At 41.3% G+C, this 23,276-nt stretch overlaps 1 protein-coding gene across 3 annotated transcripts; it reads left to right on the forward strand.

Annotated features, from left to right (window-relative positions):
- Positions 302 to 12,279, forward strand: SNRPD1 (small nuclear ribonucleoprotein D1 polypeptide). 3 transcript variants are annotated; one of them, XM_003127854.5, is made up of 4 exons: positions 302 to 459; positions 5,947 to 6,023; positions 9,680 to 9,871; positions 11,728 to 12,279. In XM_003127854.5, the coding sequence occupies exons 1-4, from the start codon at positions 446 to 448 to the stop codon at positions 11,802 to 11,804; spliced, it is 360 nt and encodes a 119-aa protein (XP_003127902.1). In that variant the 5' UTR covers positions 302 to 445; the 3' UTR covers positions 11,805 to 12,279. The 3 variants fall into 3 exon arrangements, with proteins under 3 accessions (XP_003127902.1, XP_020951826.1, XP_005653461.1); XM_021096167.1 differs by having other exon boundaries at positions 382 to 480; XM_005653404.3 differs by lacking the exon at positions 302 to 459 and adding an exon at positions 692 to 766.

Below are 23,276 nucleotides of genomic sequence, written 5' to 3' on the forward strand. Positions count from 1 at the left end.
ATAATCAGTTAAATTGTATGATTTTCTTCAGCACATTAAGTAACGCTGAGATACCTGGTGGTGGAGCATAATCCTTTGGGATTCTCCAATTATTTCCTTTCATTCACGAGAAAATTTGGTGCTACATAATACCCGGAGCCTTGTTATGCTCGCTAATAGGATTTAATTTCCTGAAATACTCTCTCTTACAGGAAGTTTCCTCCTGGATCGGCCCTAAACGCCCTTAACAGTTGCAAGGCACACCTCCTGCCGCCAGAGGCCGCACTGGCGCTACTCGCGGCCGGAAGGGAGAGTGGCCCAAGCGCAGCCTCGGCGTTTCCGCCGTGAGTGCGCAGGGATCCGCGCGCTCTTTACGTCGATCCCCGGGAGTAAGCGTTTCCGGTCATTCATTCTCCCTGCGGGTCGGCCTCTGCGGTGGGGTTTTGTGTACTATCGGACCGAGAGGATGAAGCTCGTGAGGTGAGGAGGTGACCGAGCAGGGTGGGTACTATGAGGGGATGTCCTGGACCGGGAGCGGGGGGGTTGAGCTGCCCGAGATGCAGGAGGCGCGAAAGCCGCGTGCGCGCGCGGCCTGCTAACGGCCTTCGGCGCCCGCCGCTCCCGCCCCATCTTGGTCGCGTCGCCGCGGGCACTCGACCAGGCTTCAGACTGGGTCGCCCAGGGATCTGCGGGTCTTCCGAGAGGTTGAAGGCCGGGCGGTGTTTTCCCATCAGGTGTCTTAGAGGCCTTAAAAGTACAGAGCCAGGCTTACAAGCTCTTACTTTCGGTGAGTTACAGACTTCCGTTTCTGTTAGAACGTTTCTGGCTCGTCTCAGCACTCAGGAACCGGCAAATTTAACTAGGTCCACGCTTCCTGAGAACGTGGGAGACATAAAAATTGTACATCCTGCACAAGTAGTTTAAATTAATGCATATTTTTTAATGAAACTACCGTCACACTTAAAAGAGTACTTAGAAGCTGCAGGGGTTTATCTGGAGATAATGAAATCCAATTCCGAAGTATTTTAAATCAGGGATCAGGGATGGACTTCTGATTTCCTGAGGTTTTTTTTTTTTTTAATAGTGTTTTTTTTCCCTCTTGTTGTTATTCCCTAGCCTTAAGATTATTCAACTTACATTTCCCTTTAAAATAGCCCTTTGATTTAGGAAAAAACCTCTCAATATGGGGTAGAATCACTCTTCCGTACTTTTTGGCTGATTACACAGATAATCGAGATTTATTCTGTTTATTTCTGTATTTAAATTTGGTCGATTAGTTGAGCCTGCTGAAGACTCGTTTACTGGTTGAGCTAATTCATCACAAAAACTACCTGCAAATAGATTGAGTTCTGATGTTTCTCCTTGAGGCTGAGAGCCTGGAACATAGAAGCAGAGGCTTTTACAACTCAGCCGGCAGTTATAAACTAGCTTAACTAGTTTATTGTCTGTTGAGTCAAGAATTGTCAATGTCGACCAAATAGTTAAGCACATGGAGTTCTTGGACCAGGGAACACATCCTAGCTGCATTTGCAACCTACTCGGCAACTGCAGCAATGCTGGACTGTGCCGGTGGGGATTGAACTGGGGATCGAACCTGCATCCCAGTGCTCCAGAGACGCCAAGAATCCCAGTTGTGCTACAGCAGTAGCCCACCCCCCCCTTAAAGAGTCCTATGTTGTAGTAGCGTTCGTTTTGCAGAGAAGATAGACAAGAAGATAGTTTGAGATAACATAAAGAATCCTCATTGTCATATTCAGGCTGGTGTTTGTAGAGAAGGCATTTAAGATTGACTTTTTGTCTATTTTTTTCCCTTCCAGTTTTATTGAGATGTAACTGGCTTTCAGCATTGTGTAACTTTAAGGTATATAACATAATGATTTTTTTTGGCCGTGCCAAAGGCATGTGGAAGTTCCCAGGCCAGGTATCGAACCTGTGCCATAGCAGCAACCCAAGGCTGCAATGACAACACTGGATTCTTTCTTTATTGACCAGCTGCACCACGAGGGAACTCCCACAGCATAATGATTTGATTTACGTACATCATAAAGAGTGTAGTGAACATCCATCATCTCATGTAGATATAAAATTAAAGAAATAGACAAAAAAATTTTTTTTCTTCTGATGAGAACTCATGATTTACTCTCAACAACTTTAATATATAACATACAGCAGTATTGATTACATTTATCATATTGCATATTACATTTCTAGTTCTTACTTATAACTGAAAGACTTTGTCCATTTTATTTGAGGTATAACTTTGAAGGTAAACATCTCAGAACTTAAAGTTTATTTTTTTTTCTTTTTTTTAGGGTCACATCCACGGCATATGGAAGTTCCCAGGTTAGGGGTCTAATCAGAGCAACAGATGCCAGCCTACGCCACAGCCACAGCAACGCCAGATCCAGCCATGTCTGCAGTCCACACCACAGCTCATGGCAACGCCAGATCCTTAACACACTGATCGAGGCCAGGGATTGAACCTACAACCTCATGGTTCCTAGTCGGATTCATTGTAGCTGTATCCCGACAGGAACTCCTAAAGTTTATTTTCTTAATGTCTGAATACTTGCCAGTCAGAGTCTTAGTATAGATAATACTCTTTGGAGTCTTTTGTCCCACTTAACGATAGTCCATGTTGTGACAGAATTTTCCTATAAAATTTTTTTTTTTTTTTTTTTTTTTTTTTGGTCTTTTCTGGGGCCGCACCTTCGGCATATGGAGGTTCCCAAGTCTAATCATAGATGTAGCCACCGGCCTACGACAGAGCCACAGCAACTTGGGATCCAAGCCGCATCTGTGATCTACACCACAGCTTATGGCAACACCAGATCCTTAATCCACTGAGTGAGGCCAGAGATTGAACCCGAAACCTCATGGTTCCTAGTCGTGTTCGTTAACCACTGCACCACGACAGGAACTCCTCCTATAAATATTAATGCTGTACTGAATCCTATTCTGTGTCTTAGACTATAGAAGCAAAATTCCTAATAATTGGAGAATGTATTTTGCACTGGGAAAATGGGTTTTGTATAACTAGTTTGCTAGGGATCCAGTCTGAGCTATAGCCAATGGCCTGTTCCACAGCCACAGCAACATAGGATCTGAGCTGCGTCTGTGACCTATACCACAGCTCATGGCAACGCCAGATCCTTAACCTACAGCAAGGCCAGCGATGCTAGTTGGGTTCACTAACCGCTAAGCCGTGAGGGGAACTCCTTGACTTAGCTCTCTCAGTAATCCTGATAATGTGATAAATTGCCAGGTTTTGGTGTTTTTAACCTGTTTAATAAAGTATCTCACTATCCTGTTATCTTGATTTTTTAATTTTTGTTTTTTATTTATATTAAAAAAATTTTTTTTTGGTCTTTTTAGGACTGCATCCATGACATACGGAAGTTCCCAGGCTATGGGACGTATCTGAATTCCAGCCACAGCGACTGGAATCCAAGCTTTGTCTGTGATCTATACGGCAACGCTGGATCCTTAACCCACTGAATGAGGCCAGGGATTGAACCTGTAGTAGATACTAGTTGGATTTGTTACCACTGGGCCATGACAAGAACTCCTGATTTTTGAATTTTTAAATAATGTGGCTTTGGATACTGAAGGATACCATTTTGTCCTATTATCTGAGTATTACCTGAATATCTAAATTTCAGTGAGTAGAAAAAATTCAGATAGTGAAGGATTCATCAGAAAATAATTTAGGAGTTCCCACTGTAGCACATAGGGTCAACACCTCCTGTGTTGTCTCTGAGGTGGCCCGAGGTCTCTGCTGAGGCACAGGTTTGATCCCCTGAGCAGTGCAGTGGGTAAAAAGAATCCAGTGTTGCAGTGAGCTGTGGTGTAGGTTGCAGATGCGGCTCAGATTCTGCATTGCTGTGGTTGTGGCATAGGCCATTGGCTACAGCTCCGATTTGACCCCTAGCCTGAGAACTTCCACATGCTGCTGCTGCATAGGTTGCAGCTTCGGCTTGGAATCCATCCCTGGCCTGGGAACCTACCATATGCCATGGGGGTGGCCAAAAAAGAAAGAAAATAATTAGAATCTGTTTAGTTTCTGCACTCAGATAACTCTGTCTGTTTCTCCTGCCCTCAATATACCCTCCCTACAACTCTAACCTATTCAGGCTCCCTTTTCCCCACCCATGGTTTTTACATTTCACATGATGAAATTCAGTGTACATTTCCTGAATTAGAAAAATATATACACCTGTGTAACCCAAACCCTTATCTAGATATTGAACTTTCCCAAACCTCACTTTCTTCAAGCTCTTTGTAGTCAAGTTCTGGTCCCATACCCCTAAAGGGAACCAGATTCTTCCAACATAGCTTAGTTTTGCTTACACTGGAATTCCATATATATGGGATCTTGTATGCATTCTTTTTGTGTAAAGTTTCTTTCACTTTGCGCTTTTTTTTTTTTTTTCCTTTGCTGCACCTGTGGCATGTGGAAGTTCTTGGGCCAGGGAGGGAACCCTTGCCACAGCAGCAACCCAAGCAGCTGCAGTGGCAGTGCTGAATCCTTAACCCACTGCACCACAAGGGAACTCCCTCAGCATATTTTTGAGATTCTTCCACATCATGGCCTTTATCAGTAATTCGTACTTTTTACTCATAGATGGTGGGTTTTTTTTTTTTTTCCTCCCCTTCTTTGCTGCCCCTGTGGCATGTGGAAGTTCTGAACTAGGGATCAACCCTGCACCACAGCAGTGACAATGCCGGATTCTTAATCACTAGGCCACCACAGTTAGTGTTGGTGAGGGTTTGCATAAATGAATTTGTTGAAGATTTGTATAAATGTCATAAAAACTGCTAAATGAGTTCCCATCGTGGCTCAGCAGAAACGAATCTGACTAGCATCCATAAGGATGCAGGTTCAGTCCCTGGCCTTGTTCAGTGGGTTAAGGATCTGCTGTTGCCGTGAGCTGTGGTGTAGGTCGCAGAAACGGCTCAGATCCCGCATTGCTGTGGTTATGGCATAGGCCATTGGCTATAGCTCCGATTTGACCCCTAGCCTGGGAACCTCCATATGCCGCGGGAGCGGCCCAAGAAATAGCAAAAAGACAAAAAAAAATAATAATAATAAAATAAAATAAAACAAGATTTACTTTATACATGTAAAACAAGTATAATTATAAATTGGATTTTTTTTTTTTTTCTTTTTTGGACACTCCACAGCATATGGAGTTTCCAGTCCAGGGATCAGATCTGAGCTGCAGTTGCAGCAATTCAGATCCTTAACCCACTGTGCCAGGCTGGAATTGAACCTTCATCCCACTCCAGTGATGCCACCTATCCCGTTGTGCCACAGTGGGGACTCCAATACTAATTATAATTTTATCTTTTTTTTTTTTTTTTCAGTTTCATTGAGATATAATTGACATACAACACTATGTAAGTTTAAGGTATACAGCATGACTTACATATGTTGTGAAATGATTATCACATTATCACAGTGAGTCCATCATAGTAAGTTTGTGCACATGATGCCATCAACTCATGTACACAAAAGAAAAATGTGTTTTTTCCTCATGATGAAAACTTTCAGGATCTAGTCTCTTAGCAGTTTTCAGATATACCACACAGCAGTGTTAACCATAGCCATCGTGTTGCACATTACATCCCCAGTTTTACATATTCCTGGAAGCCTGTGCTTTTTGACCACCTTTATCGATATAACTTCTTGATTTCAATTTTGCAGCTTATAGTGACTTCAAAATCTATATGCATGGATTGGAGGTTAAGAAGTTTGATAGCTTAGGGAATCAGAAGTGTCCAGGAGACTTTCTGTTAAAGGGTATTAATCAAGGAAAGCTCAAATTGTTATGCATGTTATTAATAGGAATTGATGCAGGTAGTATTTATAGCAGATTTTCAGCATCTAGAAGTTTCACCATATGACATATGTTTTAAAGTGTTAAAAGTGAAAATTTTATTATTTCATTCCTACTGTCTTTATAGATTTTTGATGAAATTGAGTCATGAAACTGTAACCATTGAATTAAAGAATGGAACACAGGTCCATGGAACAATCACAGGTATGGATGTTGGAATGTGTTACAATTCTTTCACATGCAGGCCAGAATTCTTTGGTTAATGAATGTTATGTAGTACAAATATAATTCCTTTTGTCTGGATTATTTCATTGACCTTATTACTTAAATCTCACCTTAAGTTCTAGTGCTAAGATCAAACTGGATTCCTCGGGTTCTATGTTTGACTGCTGTTTTCCTCCTTTATGCTTTTTCCACTTTTGCCTATACATGTCCCCTGGAATATTGTTATCTTCCAGTGTACGTATTACTTTTCTAGAATTTTGCGTCCCCTGTTAGATTTTAAGGTTCTTGAAGATAGAGAATGGGGTTTCCATGCCTGATTATCTTGGGTAGAAAGTATGTGGGAAATGGGGAGAGGGTGGTAAGCGAACCATAATTTTACCTAAGACAACACTGTTGTATAACATTTTAGAGTATTTTCTTTCTTTCTTTCTTTTCCTTTTTTTTCTTTTTGGCTATGCCCAAGTAACGTGAAAGTTCCTGGGCCAGGGATCAAACCTGTGCCGCAGCAGTGACCCAAGCCATCACAGTGAGAGGGTCAGATCCTTAACCCACTGCACCACAAGAGAACTCCTCTTTTTTCTTATGCTTTTTTCTCTGCTTTGATGGTACTATATTCATGATATGTAGTTTCTCTGTGTGTGAGTGTGTGTCTTTTTAGGGCTGCACCTGCGCCATATGCAGGGTCCCAGGCTAGGGGACTAATCGGAGCTGTAGCCACCTGCATAAGCCAGAGCCACAGCGACACAGGATTTGAGCCGCATCTTCGACCTACACCACAGCTCATGGCAACGCCAGATCCTTAACCCACTGAGTGAGGCTAGGGATTGTACCTGCAACCTCATGGTTCCTAGTCAGATTCATTTCCTCTGCAGCATAACGGGAACTTCTAGTTTTCTATTTAAAGCCACTGTGAATCTTCATTTACAGCTTTAAGTAATTCTTTAACATGTAGATTCAGCATCTGAGTAAAGAAGAGATATACATAGTATTAAACTGATACGTGTGGGTTTCCTAGAACTTTGCAACACCAGGTGCCATGAAAGGAAATCAGTCTAGTGTAAGATTTTCATACATTCTGATCAAATTTGGGGGAATGTAATTTCTGTCCTGTTAAAATTCCATAATGCTGTCTTTTGAGCTCTCTGCTATACAGCATGAGAGAAGCAGTGTTCTTCCTGCTTTTTAGGAAAATCTAGTGATGGGAAAAGGCACAAAAACAATGCAATGCAAAGTTTGCCTTACATACGGTAAAAACTTAATAAATCATGTCCCAGGAAGAAAATTTCACTAAATTGGGGAGCAAAGCCTAGTAAAAATCCAATTCCCTTCCCCACTGTCAACTTCAGTTACAAATTTCTGTATTCTATATGAATGTGTATTTTAGTCCTCCTAATAGGGGTAATCATACTGTCTACCATAGGAACATGGAGGATGAAACTAAAATGCATTAGTGTGCAGTTCCTGGAACCCAGAAAGAGGCTCATAAATCTTATTGTTTTCCCTCTCCTTATTGTATCAAGTACCCCCAATGAGGTGGACTTTATCAAAAGTATATTAATTTGGGAGTTCCCATAGTGGCTCAGCAGAAACAAATCTGACTGATACCCATGAGGATGCAGGATCAGTCCCTGGCCTTGCTCAGTGGGTTAAGGATCCGGCATTGCTGTGGTGTAGGTTGCAGATCTGGCTCTAATCCCATGTGGCTGTGGCTGTAGTTGGCCTACAGCTCTGATTTGACCCCTAGTTTGGGAACCTCCATATGCCACAGGTGCTGCCCTAAAAAGACCAAAAAGAAAAGGTATATTAATTAGGGGAATAAAAATTAAAGGAGTCTCCACTGTGGCACAGTGGGTTAAGAACCCAGGTCCAGTGGTTTGAGTCACTACAGAGGCACAGGTTTGATCCTCAGCCTGGCACGGGATCTGGTGTTGCTGTGGGTGCCTCACCCATGGCATATGGAGGCTCCCAGGCTAGGGGTTGAATCGGAGCTGTAGCCACTGGCCTACACCACAGCCACAGCAGCACTGGATCCTTAACCCACTGAGCAAAGCCAGGGATTGAACTTGTGTCCTCCTGAATACTAGTCAGATACGTTTCTGCTGAGTCACAACCAGAACTCCGAGGGTGTGGCCATTTTTAAAAAAGTATATCCATTTTGGGAAAGAAGAGGACAGAGGATTTGTAGTAGTAAGTTCAGTAAATTTGAGGTGGATGTTGGGAGGGTTCATATTTTCTGGCCTTTCTAGGGACAGAAATTAATTAGATCTTTAGTTATCCCATTTATTGAAACATGCTGATAAAGGCTCCAATAATCAAGTATTCCTACTCTAATGCCATATATTCATCCTAGAAAACAATTGCTTTCATTTTGTAAAATCTCATACTAAAAATAATGGCTTAAAGGGAAAAACTGTTTGAGGCAGACCACTCAAAACGTGTGCTACTTAGTAATCAAAGTATTAAAACAATAGCATCCTTTGTGGGTTTTTGGGGTTTCTTTTTTGTCTTTTTTTGCCTTTTCTAGGGCCACACAGCATATGGAGGTTCCCAGGCTAGGGGTCTAATTGGAGCTGTAGCCACCAGCCTACGCCACAGCCACAGCAGCTCAGGATCCGATCCACATCTGCGACATACACCACAGCTCACGGCACCGCCAGATTCTTAACCCACTGAGTGAGGCCAGGGATCAAACCCACAATCTCTTGGTTCCTAGTCGTGTTTGTTAACCACTGAACCACAATGGGAACTCTGAATCCTTTATTTTAAAGCACAGTTTAAAAGACACAAGACATGTCACTTTCCTGCTAATAAGGACAGATAGCACAGTACTTAATAGGGTGTTTTTTTTTCCTTTTTAGGGCCAAACCTGAGGCATATGGAAGTTTCCAGGCTAGGGGTCTAATCAGAGCTACAGCTGAGAGCCACAGCCACAGCAATGCCAGACCCCAGTTGCATTTGTGAACTGCGGCACAGCTCACAACAACACCAGATCCTTAACCCACTGAGTGGGGCCAGAGATTGAACTCAAATCCTCACGGATACTAGTCAGGTTTGTTTCCGCTGAGCCACAGCGGGAACTCCCTAGGGCTGTCTTAAACAGAAATGAAGACAGCTTGGTGGAATGGGGTGTAAGGAAGTTAAGGAGACAGAGAACCACACAGTAAGCATTGCCTATGCTGATATGGGAGGAGGATACATAGGGATTGTCAGAATAAGGCATGTGTACCGGTCTGGGTTTCTTCATGGCTAGCTGTAAGCACACATAAGTGCAAAACAACAAGTTAGGGAAAATCTAGTGAAGGAAAGATTTCTGATTTATACTGTCATCATTACCAGTTGTACTCAATTGTACTAATTGTACTATTATTGTATCATAGAAACTTGCGCTGTAGCAGAACCAGTACTCTTCTGTAACAGGCTACTGATTGAAGCTTGATAGTGTATTTTTTTGGCCAAGGCTCCAGCATGCGGAAGTTCCTGGGCCAGGGATTGAACCTGAGCTGCACTTGCAGCCTACACTGCAGCTGTGGCACCACTGGATCCTTAACCTGCTATACCACAAGGGAAATTCCTTTGGCTTGGTAGATTAAGTGATTGCCTTCATTATACTAATAATTGCCCTTTTTTCTCTCTAGGTGTAGATGTCAGCATGAATACACATCTTAAAGCTGTGAAAATGACCCTGAAGAACAGAGAACCAGTACAGCTGGAAACACTGAGTATTCGAGGCAATAACATTCGATATTTTATTCTGCCGGACAGTTTACCTCTGGATACACTACTTGTGGATGTTGAACCGAAGGTGAAATCTAAGAAGAGGGAAGCTGGTAAGTTTAAAGGATTACGAACATTTTTGTATATGGTGTGTTTGTACCCTAATACACTATTCACAAAACATGTTTATATTTGCAGACAACACAGGTTGTTTGGTTGGTTTTAATTGCCTGTACTTGCTGAAAGTACCTATAGTGTTTTATAGTTCCTGGTGTTGCTATTCCTTTTTTTTTTTTTTTTTTTTAGTTTTTGTCTTTTTAGGGCCGCACTCGCGACATATGGAGGTTCCCAGGCTAGGGGTCTAATTGGAGCTACAGCTGCCGGCCTACTCCACAGCCACAGCAACACCAGATCCGAGCCTCATCTGAGACCTACACCATAGCTCATGGCAATGCCAGATCCTTAACCTGCTGAGCAAGGCCAGAGAATCGAACCGGCAACCTCATGGTTCCTAGTTGGATTTGTTTCTACTGCGCCACAATGCACACTCCCCTGGTCTTGCTATTTAAAAGACTGATGCATTGTTCTTACTTCCTGTCCCTTTGTGCATGGCCTAAAAAACACTTGATCCCCAGTGTTCTGACTTTTGCTCTGATCCACATTGCAAGTATTTTCAAATCTGAAATCTTTCTGCTTCAATATCTTTCAGTCACTGTTTTGGGTTTTTTTTTCCTTGTGGGTATTTACTTTTTTTTTTTTTTTTTTTTTGGTCTTTTTAAGGCCACACCCTTGGCACATGGAGGTTCCCAGGCTAGGGGTAGAATTGGAGCTACAGCTGCCAACCTATGCCACAGCTGCAGCAATGCACGATCGGAGCTGTGTCTGCAACCTACACCACAGCTCACGGCAACGCTGGATCCTTAACCCACTGAGCGAGGTCAGGGATCAAACCTGCGTCCTCATGGATGCTAGTCAGGTTTGTTAACTGCTGAGCCACAACAGGAACTCCGGTGTTTACCATTTTATCATGAGTAGTATTTCAGAGGGAATTGGAGATAAGTGTGGTTAAGTTCCTTGTTTTAAGAGAAGTCTTTGACTTATGTTATTGCTTTGAATGGTAAGACTAGGAAGAATGAGTAGAAATGTCAGGATTTTTAAAATATTCATAGATGTCTGAAAATGAAAAGTTCATTTGGGAGGTGAGTTTTCTGTCATTGATATTCAGGTAGCCCTTAGGATGACCAGGTGATAGGAATATTGTTATTGGATTAAAGTATTTGGTTATGATTGGATCAGATGACTTAAGATTTTGAAAAGTCATGAAGTTGTTACTTGATGTACTATATTTTAAACCTTCTTGATTTTGGACCAGCTTGCTTGGAATCTATTCAGTAACAAAAAAATCTGGCTCATTGTGTTCCTGTTCCGGTCCATTGAGATGATACCTCTTTCATCTTATGTGAAGATTCAAATCATCTGTATTTCATTTGTGGTGAATTTGAGGCATAATATAAAAAAAAATTTTAAGGGTTTGCCGTCGTGGTGCAACAGAAACATATCCGACTAGGAACCATGAGTTTTTGGGTTCCATCCCTGGCCTCACTCACTGGGTCATGGATCCGGCATTGCTGTGAGCTATGGTGTAGGTTGCAGACAAGACTCGGATCCTGCATTGTGTAGGCCTGTGGCTACTGCTCTGATTTGACCCTTAGCCTGGGAACCTCCATGTGCGGCCCTAAAAAGCAAAAAAAAAAAGAAAGAAATTTTAAACTTGACAATTTTCTTAGTAAATAAAATCAAATGAAACAAATATTACAGTTTTAGTAGGCTAGTGGCCCTTGGTTCTGCATGATAATGTGTTAGAAAGGGTGATTCTGAGTTAAAGTTTTCTTTATTGTGTGTGCTGTTTGTGGTGACCAGGCGACATCAGCACAGAAGAGAATTTATCTTTGCTTTTATTTTCCCTCAGTTGCGGGAAGAGGCCGAGGCCGAGGCAGAGGAAGAGGACGTGGCCGAGGCAGAGGAAGAGGCGGTCCTAGGCGATAATGTCTCTCAAGATTACTGTTTCAAAGGGTGGTCAGACTTTTTTGTACAGCTTTTGTTTGTTTCTGTCAGTTTTTAATAAACATAAATGCAGGACAGAGTTGTCTATTGACTATATCAAATTGTTTGAATAGTTCATGTATATTCATGATATTAACACAGTAAGAGCTAAGCATTACTGTGAGGCAGTCCCAAGATAATTCCATTCTTTGATCAGACTTTTAATTTTTCAAACTAAAATGTTTCTTTTATGAATATATATAGAATATACATTTTTTTATTTCACATTCTCTGATTATGTGCTTTATTGTTTTACCTTGACTCCATTCTGTGGAATCTTCCTACAAGTGGAGTAAGTTCTTTTTGGCACTTCAGAAACTAAAGTCCTATGGAATGAGGTTTAAAATTGATTCTCCTTTCCTGAGTTTTGTTTCATTGAAACTTAGGTTCTTAGTAAAAAAAAATGATCGTCTTAAAATTCAGGAGTCATTGATTTTGTTGTCATTGTTAATGATTTTTTTGGTTTTGTTTCATTTTTTTAAATGGGTGCTCAACAGAATGTAGTTTTGCATTCTCTTGAGTTGAAACTGTAAATAATGTTCCCTAGATTATTTGTTGTGAGCAATGTTGTGACATCTTAATTTGGAATGTACCTGTCATTGGCTTCGTTATCAAATATTTTTACAAGTAGTCCTTTAAGAACAGAAGGAAAAAGACCTACTTATTTGATAGCAAAACTGGATTCTTTCCAATCATTAATAAGGATTTTTAAAAATTTGTTTTAATTAGTTAAATTTAGAGAAAAATAGTGTATAGTTTCTTATAAAGCTAACTACCACTTGTTTATATATTAAAGAGAGAAAAACCTAACAGGGTTAGGGTGAACTAAATCTGTATTTTCATTTAATCATTTATGTGGGTTTGTTTAATGAGAAGAAAATTTTCTGGAGAGTCTTATCTAAAAAGGAAGTTTAGGGAATTCCCATTGTGGCTCAATGAATTAACCTGATATAGTGTCCTTGATGTGGGTTTGGTCCCTGGCCTTGCTCAGTAGGTTAAAGATCTGGTGCTGCTGCAAGCTGCAGCATAGGCCGCAAATGTGGCTTGGATCCAGTGTGGCTGTGGTGTAGGCCCACAGCTGCAGCTCTGATTCAGCTCCTGATCTGGGAACTTCCACATGCTGCAGCTGCAGCCCTAAAAGGAAAAGAGTAATATAATAAATGAAAAGGAAGTTTAGGTGTTGTATGGAAGGTATGTAAATTGAGAGATAAGAAGAACATTTGTGTGTGGTGTGTATTAATGTGTGTGTCATTCTTTTCCATGTTCTGTTCTCCTATTGAACGTAAGCAGAAGGCAAGGGAACCCAGTGATGCATCAATGTGGAGAGATTTGAAGGGCACAAACAGAAAAGTATAAGTAGTGAATAAAGAAGTTGACTGGAGCCCTCATGGAGCTTATAGGAGTTAGATATACATTTATACATAGTTGTACTTTGTGAATACTCGATAATAAAAATACTTCCTATTGTCTTTTAAAAGCAGTGGAAGCTCATTTTCATTTTAAGCTAAATGCCAGTGTAACAGGATTTTTAACTTTTATCTTGTGAATTTTTTTTTTTTTTTTTTTTTTTTGCTATTTCTTGGGCCGCTCCCTTGGCATATGGAGGTTCCCAGGCTAGGGGTCGAATCAGAGCCGTAGCCACTGGCCTACGCCAGAGCCACAGCAACGCAGGATCCGAGCTGCGTCTGCAACCTACACCACAGCTCACGGCAACGCCGGATCGTTAACCCACTGAGCAAGGGCAGGGACCGAACCCGCAACCTCATGGTTCCTAGTCAGATTCGTTAACCACTGCGCCACGACGGGAACTCCTATCTTGTGAATTTTAACATGTAGATATTTATAGTGTGAAACCAGTCTAATAATACTGTTTAAATGTAAGGCTAAACCCTAGTAGGTACTAGATTAAATAATACGGTAGCCAGCTGCTGTACTAGCAAAAATGAGTTTATTTGAGAATAATCAGAGGAGTTGGAATTTGGAACAGGCAAGCTATGGCAAACCATAAGCAAATCCAGAGAACCAGGAATGGAGCTTGCTTTTTATAGAGCATGGGGGTGGCAGACCTTGGGAAAGGCTCTAATATCCAGAGTCTATTGCAGGAAAAGGTTTCTCATTGGTTGAGTCATTAGTTTCTTTCTTTCCTTTTTTTTTAAGTAGATTTACAGTGTTCTGTCAATTTCTGCTGTATAGCAAAATGACCCAGTCATACATATATACATTCTTTTTCTCATATTCTATCATGTTCTATCACAAGTTATTGGATATAGTTCCCTGAGTTATGCAACAGGACCTCATTGTTGGTCCATTCTAAGTGTAGTAGTTTGCATCTACTAACCCCAAACTCTCATTCCATCCCACTTCCTTCCTCTCCCCTTTGGCAACCACAAGGCTGTTCTCCATGTCCATGAGTTTTTGGGTTTTTTCCCTATAGATAGCTTCATTTCTGCCATATTTTAGATTCCACATATAAGCGATATGGAGTTTTTTTCTTTCTCTTTCTGACTTAGTATGAGAGTCTTGTTCCAACCATGAGGCTTACAAATGGCATTATTTTGTGTTTTTTTAATAGCTGAGTACTATTCCATTGTGTATATATATACCACATCTTGTTAACCCATTCATCTGTCGATGGACATTTAGTTTGTTTTCATGTCTTGGCCATTTGTGAATAGTGCTGCAGTGAACATGCGCATGCATGTGTCTTTTTCAAGGAACGTTTTGTTTGGATATATACTCAGGAGTGGGATTGCTGGGTCATATGGTAGTTCTACATTTAGTTTTCTGTGGTACCTTCCTGCTATTGTACCAATTGACATTCCCATCAACAGTGAAGGAGGGTACCCTTTTCTCCACACCTTTTCCAGCATTTGTTAATTTGATTTGTTAAGGATGGCCATTCTGATTGGTGTGTCGTGGCACCTCAAAGTAGTTTTTATTTGCATTTCTCTAATAATTAGTGATGAGCATTTTTTCATGTGCCTGTAAGCCATGTGGAGTGATTACAGTTTCTGATTGGCTTGGCTGTCCTTGGGCAGAGAGAGAGTTTTCTTCCTGCTAGACTGTGAAACAGTCATCACCTTCCTGTCAAGATGTAGGCCTGCATCTTGTTTGAAGTAATTAATGTATGGCAGGTTGTGAGTGCTCTGCTACAGGCCTGTCTCGCCTCCAGTTTGGTTTTTTGTTGTTTTTGGCTGTGCCAGGGACATGCAGAAGTTGGCAGAGATTGAACCGGTGCCACAGATGTGACAAGGCCAGATTTCTAACCTGCTGCGCCACCAGGGAACTCCTCCCAACTCCAGTTTTAGATCAACGTGCTTTAATTCCAGAAGTTTATTCCACTACAGGTCATTACTTCATTTTTATGTGAAAAGAAATTGTATGAAGAAAAAGCCTTTTGACCTGACTATCATTATAAAGAAGCACTGCAGCACAAATAGAAAAAAGGCTAGATTGTAATACTCTTCTCTTGCCCACCCTTTTTTCCCCCATAAAGTATACAGGCTCTCAGTACTGCTGCATCTTGCACAATTTGGTATCTTTTAAAGCTTAAGCTTTTGATTGTGGACTTTTGGGGTTTGTTTAAAAGAATTTATTATGAGTTTAGATAGAAAACTGTCTGATATTGGTTGTTATTTAATGTGAAAACTCTTGTGGATCCAGATCCACAAAATAAGAGGTATACATTTGATGAGAAATTTTGAAGCATTTACTATTTTCTGTACAAGAACGTGGTAGTGCTCCATTTATCTGAGCCAAAAATTTATCTGAAATTTTCCTTTAAAAATTTATATATAGGATTTGTTTCTGAGCCATGACAGGAACTCAAGTAATTTTTTAGTAGTGTTTATCACTATGAGGGTAGAAGACCATTTGGAGTAGGTTAATGGGAATATGAATTGAGAAACTAAGCAGTTTAAGATATGTCAAGTATCTGGAGTTCCCGTCGTGGTGCAGTGGAAACAAATCTGACTAGGAACCATGAAGTTTCGGGTTTAATCCCTGGCCTTGCTCAGTGGTTAAGGATCTGGCGTTGCCGTGAGCTGTGGGGTAGGCCTGTGGCTGTAGCTCCAATTAGACCCCTAGCCTGGGAACCTCCATATGCCGTGGGAGTGGCCCTGAAAAGAACAAAAAGACCAAAAAAAAAAAAAAAGTCAAGAATCTTAAATTTTTTTTTCTGTCCTTTGATTCAGGATTTCATTTGAGAGTCCAAGGGATAAAAGGTTACAGACTGCTCACTATTTTTTTTTTTTTCCTTTCTTTTTTGGCCACCCCAAGGCATATGGAGTTCCTGGGCCAGGGATGAGATCTGAGCCACAATACAACCTACGCCACAGCTTCCGTAACATCTGATCCTTTACCACACTGTGCTAGGCTGAGGATGGAACCTGTGTCACAGCCTTCCAAAGATGCCACAGATCCCATTGCATCCACAGCAGGAACTCCTCAACCTTTTTTTTTTTTCTTTTTTTACAGCTACATCTGTAGCATATGGAAGTTCCCAGCCTAGGAGTCGAATCAGACTGCAGCTGCCAGCTTGTGTCACTGCCACAACAACACCTGATCCTGAGCTGCATCTGTGACCTACACCACAGCTTACAGCACTGCCAGATCCTTAACCCACTGAGCGAGGTCAGGGATGGAACCGGCATGTTCATAGATGCTAGTTGGGCTTGTAACTCACTGAGCCACAATGGGAAATCTCTCATCATTTCTTAATTTAAAAAGAAAACAGGAAGTTCCCATCCAAATCCAACTAGGAACCATGAGGTTGAGGGTTCGATCCCTGGTCTCGCTCAGTGGGTTAAGGATCTGGCATTGCTGTGAGCTGTGGTGTTGGTTGCAGAGGCAGCCTGGATCTGGCGTTACTGTGGTTCTAGTGTAGGTTGGCAGTTGTAGCTTCGATCAGACCCTTAGCCTGAAAACCTCCATATGCCATGGATGCGGCCCTAAAAAGCAAAAAAAGAAAAAAAACAACCCCTTTTGTCCAAAACTAGAACAGTTAAGTCATTTATAGATAAATGAGTTCTCCAGACTTTTTCTGTAGAGGGCCGGGTAGTATGTATTTTAGGCTTTTCGGCTTCTGTCTTAACTATTTCACTCTGCTCAAAGCAGTTATAGGCGATAGTTAAGTGAACGGGCATAGCTGTGTTCCAGCAAAACGTTATTTACATAAGTGGGCTGAGGGCTCAAGTTGGCTTGCAAGTCATGGTTTGCCAACCACCAAGATACACTATAATGCCATTGCAAAAATGTGGGCGAGGGGAGTTCTTTTCTATCTGTTCTGGCTTGAATGATAACCAGCTCATTGTTTACATCTGGACTGGTAAGTTAAGCCTTTTTTTTTTTTTTTTTTTTTTTTTTTTTTTTTTGTCTTTTTAGGGCTGAACCCAGGGCATATGGAAGTTCCCAGGCTAGGGGTTGAATAGGAGCTGCAGCTGCTGAACCACAGCCACAGCAACTTGGGATCTGAGCCACATCTCACAGCAACACCAGATCAAGTTAAGCCTCTTTTGACATGATCCTGATAGGGTGAAGCTGCAGAACTGGAGGTAGATTTGGGGTGGTTTGGTGTAGGTCCTGGGAGTTAGAGTGAGGGGAATGGAAACCAACAAAACCCTCTGCTTTAAGTGGTTCACAAGGCCTTTCTGGCCATCTGTAAAAATATTTTTCAGAGTAATCCATTTTATCTTCTAAATTTGCAGGTTTAATCTTCCTTGGTTCTTTATCATTATTTTTATTTAAAAAAATTTTTATAATGACTTTTATTTTTTCCATTATAGCTGATTTACAGTGTTCTGTCAATTTTCTACTGCACAGCAAGGTGACCCAGTCATACATACATGTATACATTCTTTTTTCTCACATTACCATGCTCCATCACAAGTAACCAGATATAGTTCCCAGTGCTATACAACAGGATCCCATTGCTTATCCATTCCAAAGGCAATAGTTTGCATCTGTTAACCCCAAATTCCCAGTCCCTCCCCCTCCCTCCTGGCAACCACAAGTGTGTTCTCCATGTCCATGAGTTTCTTTTCTCTGGAAAGGTTCTTCTGTGCCATATCTTAGATTCCAGATATAAGTGGTATCACATGGTATTTGTCTTTCTCTTTCTGACTTACTTCACTTGGGATGAGAGTGTCTGTAGTTCCATCCATGTTGCTGCAAATGGCATTATTTTGTTCTTATTTATGGGTGAGTAGTATTCCATTGTGTATATATACCACATCTTCTTAATCCATTCATCTGTTGATGGACATTTAGGTTGTTTCCATGTCTTGGCTACTGTGAATAGTGCTGCAATGAACATGCAGGTGCATGTGTCTTTTTCAAGGAAAGTTTTGTCTGGATATATGCCCAAGAGTGGGATTGCTGGGTCATATGGTAGTTTTATGTATAGTTTTCTAAGGTACCTCCAAACTGTTTTCCATAGTGGTTGTTCCAGTTACCTTCCCACCAACAGCGAAGGAGAGTTCCCTTTTCTCCACACCTCCTCCAGCATTTGTTATTTGTGGACTTATTAATGATGGCCATTCTGACTGGTGTGAGGTGGTATCTCATAGGAGTTTTGATTTGCATTTTTTTTTTTTTTTTGGCTTTTTGCCTTTTCTCGGGTCGCTCCCACGGCATATGGAGGTTCCCAGGCTAGGGGTCTAATTGGAGCTATAATTGCTGGCCTATACCAGAGCTACAGCAAAGCGGGATCCGAGCCGAGTCTGTGACCTACACCACAGCTCACGGCAATGCCGGATCCTTAACCCTCTGAGCAAGGCCAGGGATCAAACCCGCAACCTCATGGTTCCTAGTTGGATTCATTAACCACTGAGCCACGACGGGAACTCCTGCATTTGTCTTAATATAATCACTGATGTTGAGCATTTTTTCATGTGCTTGTTGGCCATCTGTATATCTTCTTTGGAGAAATGTCTATTCAGGTCATATTCAGGTCTTTTGCCAATTTTTCTATTGTGGTGTTTGCTTTTTTGCTGTTGAGTTCTGTAAGTTGTTTGTATATTTGATAGATTAAGCCCTTATCAGTTATATCATTTGAAACTATTTTCTCCCATTCTGTAATTTGTCTTTTTTTTTTTTTTTAGTGGTTTCCTTTGCTGTGCGAAAGCTTGTCAGTTGATTAGGTCCCATTGGTTTATTTTTGCTTTTATTTCTGTTGCCTTGGGAAACTACCTGAGAAAACTTTGTAAGGCTGGTGTCAGAGAATGTTTTGCCTATGTTCTCTTCTAGGAGTTTGATGGTGTCTTGTCTTATGTTTAAGTCTTTAAGCTATTTTGAGTTCATTTTTGTGCATGGTCTGAGGGTGTGTTCCAGTTTCATTGATTTGCATGCAGCTGTCCAATTTTCCCAGCACCAGTTGCTGAAAAGACTGTCTTTTTCCCATTTTATGTTCTTGCCTCCTTTGTTGAAGATTAATTGATGGTAGGTGTCTGGGTTTGTTTCTGGATTCTCTATTCTGTTGCATTGGTCTGTATGTGTGTTTTGGTACCAGTACCACATTGTCTTGATTACTGTGGCTTTGTAATATTGCCCGAAGCCTGAGAGAGTTACGCCTCCTGCTTGGTTTTTGTTCCTCAGGATTGCTTTGGCAATTCTGTGTCTTTAGTGGTTCCATATAAATGTTTGGATTTTTTTTCTAGTTCTGTGAAAAATGTCATGGGTAATTTGATAGGGAATGCATTAAATCTGTAGATTGCTTTGTACAGTATGGCCATTTTTACAATATTAATTTTTCCAACCCAGGAGCATGGAATATCCTTCCATTTCTTTGAATCCTCTTTAATTTCCTTGATGAATGTTTTATAGTTCTAAGCATATATGTCTTTCACCTTCTTGGTCAGGTTTATTCCCAGGTATTTGGTTTTGGGGGGTACAATTTAAAAAGGTATTTATTTTTGTATTCCTTTTCTAATATTTCATTGTTAGTATATAGAAATGTGACTAATTTCTGAATATTAATCTTATATCCTGCTACTTTGCTGAATTTGTTGATCAGCTGGAGTAGTTTTTTTTTTTTTTTGTCTTTGCTATTTCTTTGGGCCGCTCCCACGGCATATGGAGGTTCCCAGGCTAGGGGTCTAATCGGAGCTGTAGCCACTGGCCTACGCCAGAGCCACAGCAACGCGGGATCCGAGCTGCGTCTGCAACCTACACCACAGCTCACGCCGGATCTTTAACCCACTGAGCAAGGGCAGGGACCAAACCCGCAACCTCATGGTTCCTAGTCGGATTCGTCAACCACTGCGCCACGATGGGAACTCCAGTTGGAGTAGTTTTTAGGTTGAGTTCTTAAGGTTTTGTATATATAGTATCGTGTCATCCACATACAGTGACGATTTTACCTCTTCTCTTCCAGTTTGGATACCTTTTTATTTCTTTCGTTTGTCTGATTGCTGTGGCTAGGACTTCCAATACTATGTTGAATAACAGTAGTGAGAGTGGGCATCCTTGTCTTGTTCCAGATTTTAGTGGGAAGGCTTTCAGCTTTTCTCCATTGAGTATTATATTTGCTGTGGGTTTGTAATAAATAGCTTTGATTATGTTAAGGTATGTTCCCTCTGTACCCACTTTGGTAAGAGTTTTTATCATGAGTGGATGTTGGACTTTGTCAAATGCTTTTTCTGTATCTATTGAAATGATCATGTGGTTTTGACTTTTGTTAATGTGGTGTATGATTTTGATTGATTTGCATATGTTGAACTGTCGGCTGTGAATTCTTGACTTCCTGAACTAAATTTTCTTGAGACAACTGGCCAAGGACAAGCTATGTTCTCTTCCTCTTAAGTCTTCTACAATCCAAGTTTTATGCCCCTGCTACTTCTGGCTGACCATTTTAGCAACGGAGAAGCATATGGTCACACCTTTTCTCTTCAGGAAAGTTGTAAGTGTACCAAGGTCTATATTGACATGCCTGTTGAAGCAAAGAATGATAAGAAAATTTTCCTATATGGTGTTTGGAGTTGTTTTGTTTTGATTTTTCTTTTTAGGGCTGCACCTACAGCATATGGATGTTCCCCAGCTAGGGATTGAATTGGAGCTATAGCTGCTGGTCTACGACACAGCTACAGCAATGCCAGATCCGAGCAGCATCTGTGACCTACACCGAAACTCACAGAAACAGATCCTTTAACTCACTGAGCAAGGCCAGGAATCGAACACACATCATCATGGACACTAAATAGTATTTCTTTACAGTGAATACCTCGAGACAATTTGTAATTGATAACTAAATTAACTGAATTGGTAGAGAGAATTATATTTATGTCAGTGTTGGAAATATTTTGCAGTTAAAGTTAATATATAGAATAGCTCTAAGTAACTTTGACATTTGAATTAAAAATGGCCAAGTTTGGAGTTCCCATCATGGCTCAGCACAAACAAATCTGACTAGCATCCATGAGGACACTGGTTCGGTCACTGGCCTCGCTCAGTGGGTTAAGGATCCGGTCTTGCCATGAGCTGTGGGGTAGTAGTTTGCAGGTGTAGGATCGGATCCCGTGTTGCTGTGGCTGTGGTGTAGGCCAGCAACTGTAGCTCCAATTCTACCCCTCACCTGGGAACCTCCATGTGCCACAGGTGTAGCCCTAAAAAGACAAATAAATAAATAACCAAGTTTGAGAGTTCCTGTCGTGGCTGAGTGGAAATGATTCCAACTAATATATATATATATATATATTTTTTTTTTTTTTGGTCTTTTTGCCTTTTCTAGGGCCGCTTCCCGCAGCATATGGAGGTTCCCAGGCTAGGGGTCGAATCAGAGCTGTAGCCACCGGCCTACACCAGAGCCACAGCAACACAGGATCCAATCCTACACCACAGCTCACAGCAATGCTGGATCCTTAACCCACTGAGCAAGGCCAGGGATTGAACCCGCAACCTCATAGTTCCTAGTCGGATTTGTTAACCACTGCACCACGACGGGAATTCCAATTCCACTTAATATTCATGAGAATGCGGGTTTGCTTCCTGGCCTTGTTCAGTGGGTTGAGGATCTGGTTTTGCCCTGAGCTGAGGCATAGGTCACAGACATGGCTCAGATCCCATGTGGCTGTGGTGTAGGCCAGCAGCTGTAGCTCCAATTTGACTCCTAGCCTGGGAACTTCCATATGCTGTTAATGTGGCCCTAAAAAGACCAAAAAAAAAAAAAAGCTTTCTTGAGATATAATTGGCATGTCAGACAATTTACCCATTTTAATTGGTTTTTAGTATATTACAGATTTGGGCATCCATCACCACCATCAATTTTATAACATTTCATTACCGCAAAAATATCCCATCCACCTTAGGCATCATCCTCCAATCTCTCCCATCCCATCCCCCTATAGCCCTAACCAACTATTAACCTACTTTCTGTCTCTAAATTTGCCTCGTCTCGGTATTTCCTATAAATGGAATCATCATGTATGATCCTTTGAAACTGACTTTGATTTAGCATGTTTTCGAGGCTCATCCAAGCATATGTCAGTACTTAAGTCATTTTTATTGCTGAATAATATCTCATGTTTTGAGTATGCTGCATTTATCCATTCATCAGTTCATGGACATTTTGGTTATTTCCATTTTTGGTAATTTGAGTAATCCTGCTACAAACACTCCTGTACAAGTTTTGGTGAACATAAGTCTTCAGTTCTTTCCTATACACACTCAAGTGGAACTACTGGATTATGTGGTTACACTTTTGCTAGACTGTTTTCCAAAGTGCCTATACTATTTGGCACTCCAGCCAATTTCCACATCCTCACCAGCAATCATGTGACATTTGGATGTTCATACCCTGTGTTGCTGTTAGACTAGGAAATGCAATATCCATGTTGTGCCAAATTAAAGAGACTAAGCAATGTACATTCTGAATTTGTTGTCTTTTTTTTCCTCCAAGCGTATTGCTACATTTTAAAATGTGACAATCATTATAATCACTATAACCAGGACAGAATTTCCACTGGCATAAAGTGAGGCTGAAGAAAATCATCAGATTTTTACCTATGTCTCCCCCAGGATGACTAGTACAGAACATACCACACTAGGTCAGCCTGTCCAGTCAGAACTGTAGCCACCGGCCTATGCCACAGCCTCAGCAATGCGGGATCCAAGCTGAGACTGCAACCTATACCACAGCTCACAGCAACACCAGATCCTTAACCCATTGAGCAAGGCTAGGGATCAAACCTCATGGATGCCCATCGGGTTTGCTAACCGCTGAGCCATGACAGGAACTCCACCATTCAGTACCTTGATAACTGGAATCGAATTCCAACAAGCTATTTGCTTCTGAAAACAAAACCTCCCTATCAGCTCTCGTCCCAAATCACTGTCAGAATTGCTCTTGTCCACTGGCTTCAGGGGAGAAGCAGGGCCTAGATGATGGGAACTGCTAGGCAGCTTAGACCACAATTGTCCTAT

This window comes from Sus scrofa, chromosome 6 (assembly GCF_000003025.6).
Source record: "Sus scrofa isolate TJ Tabasco breed Duroc chromosome 6, Sscrofa11.1, whole genome shotgun sequence".
Classification (NCBI taxonomy): Eukaryota; Metazoa; Chordata; class Mammalia; order Artiodactyla; family Suidae; genus Sus; species Sus scrofa.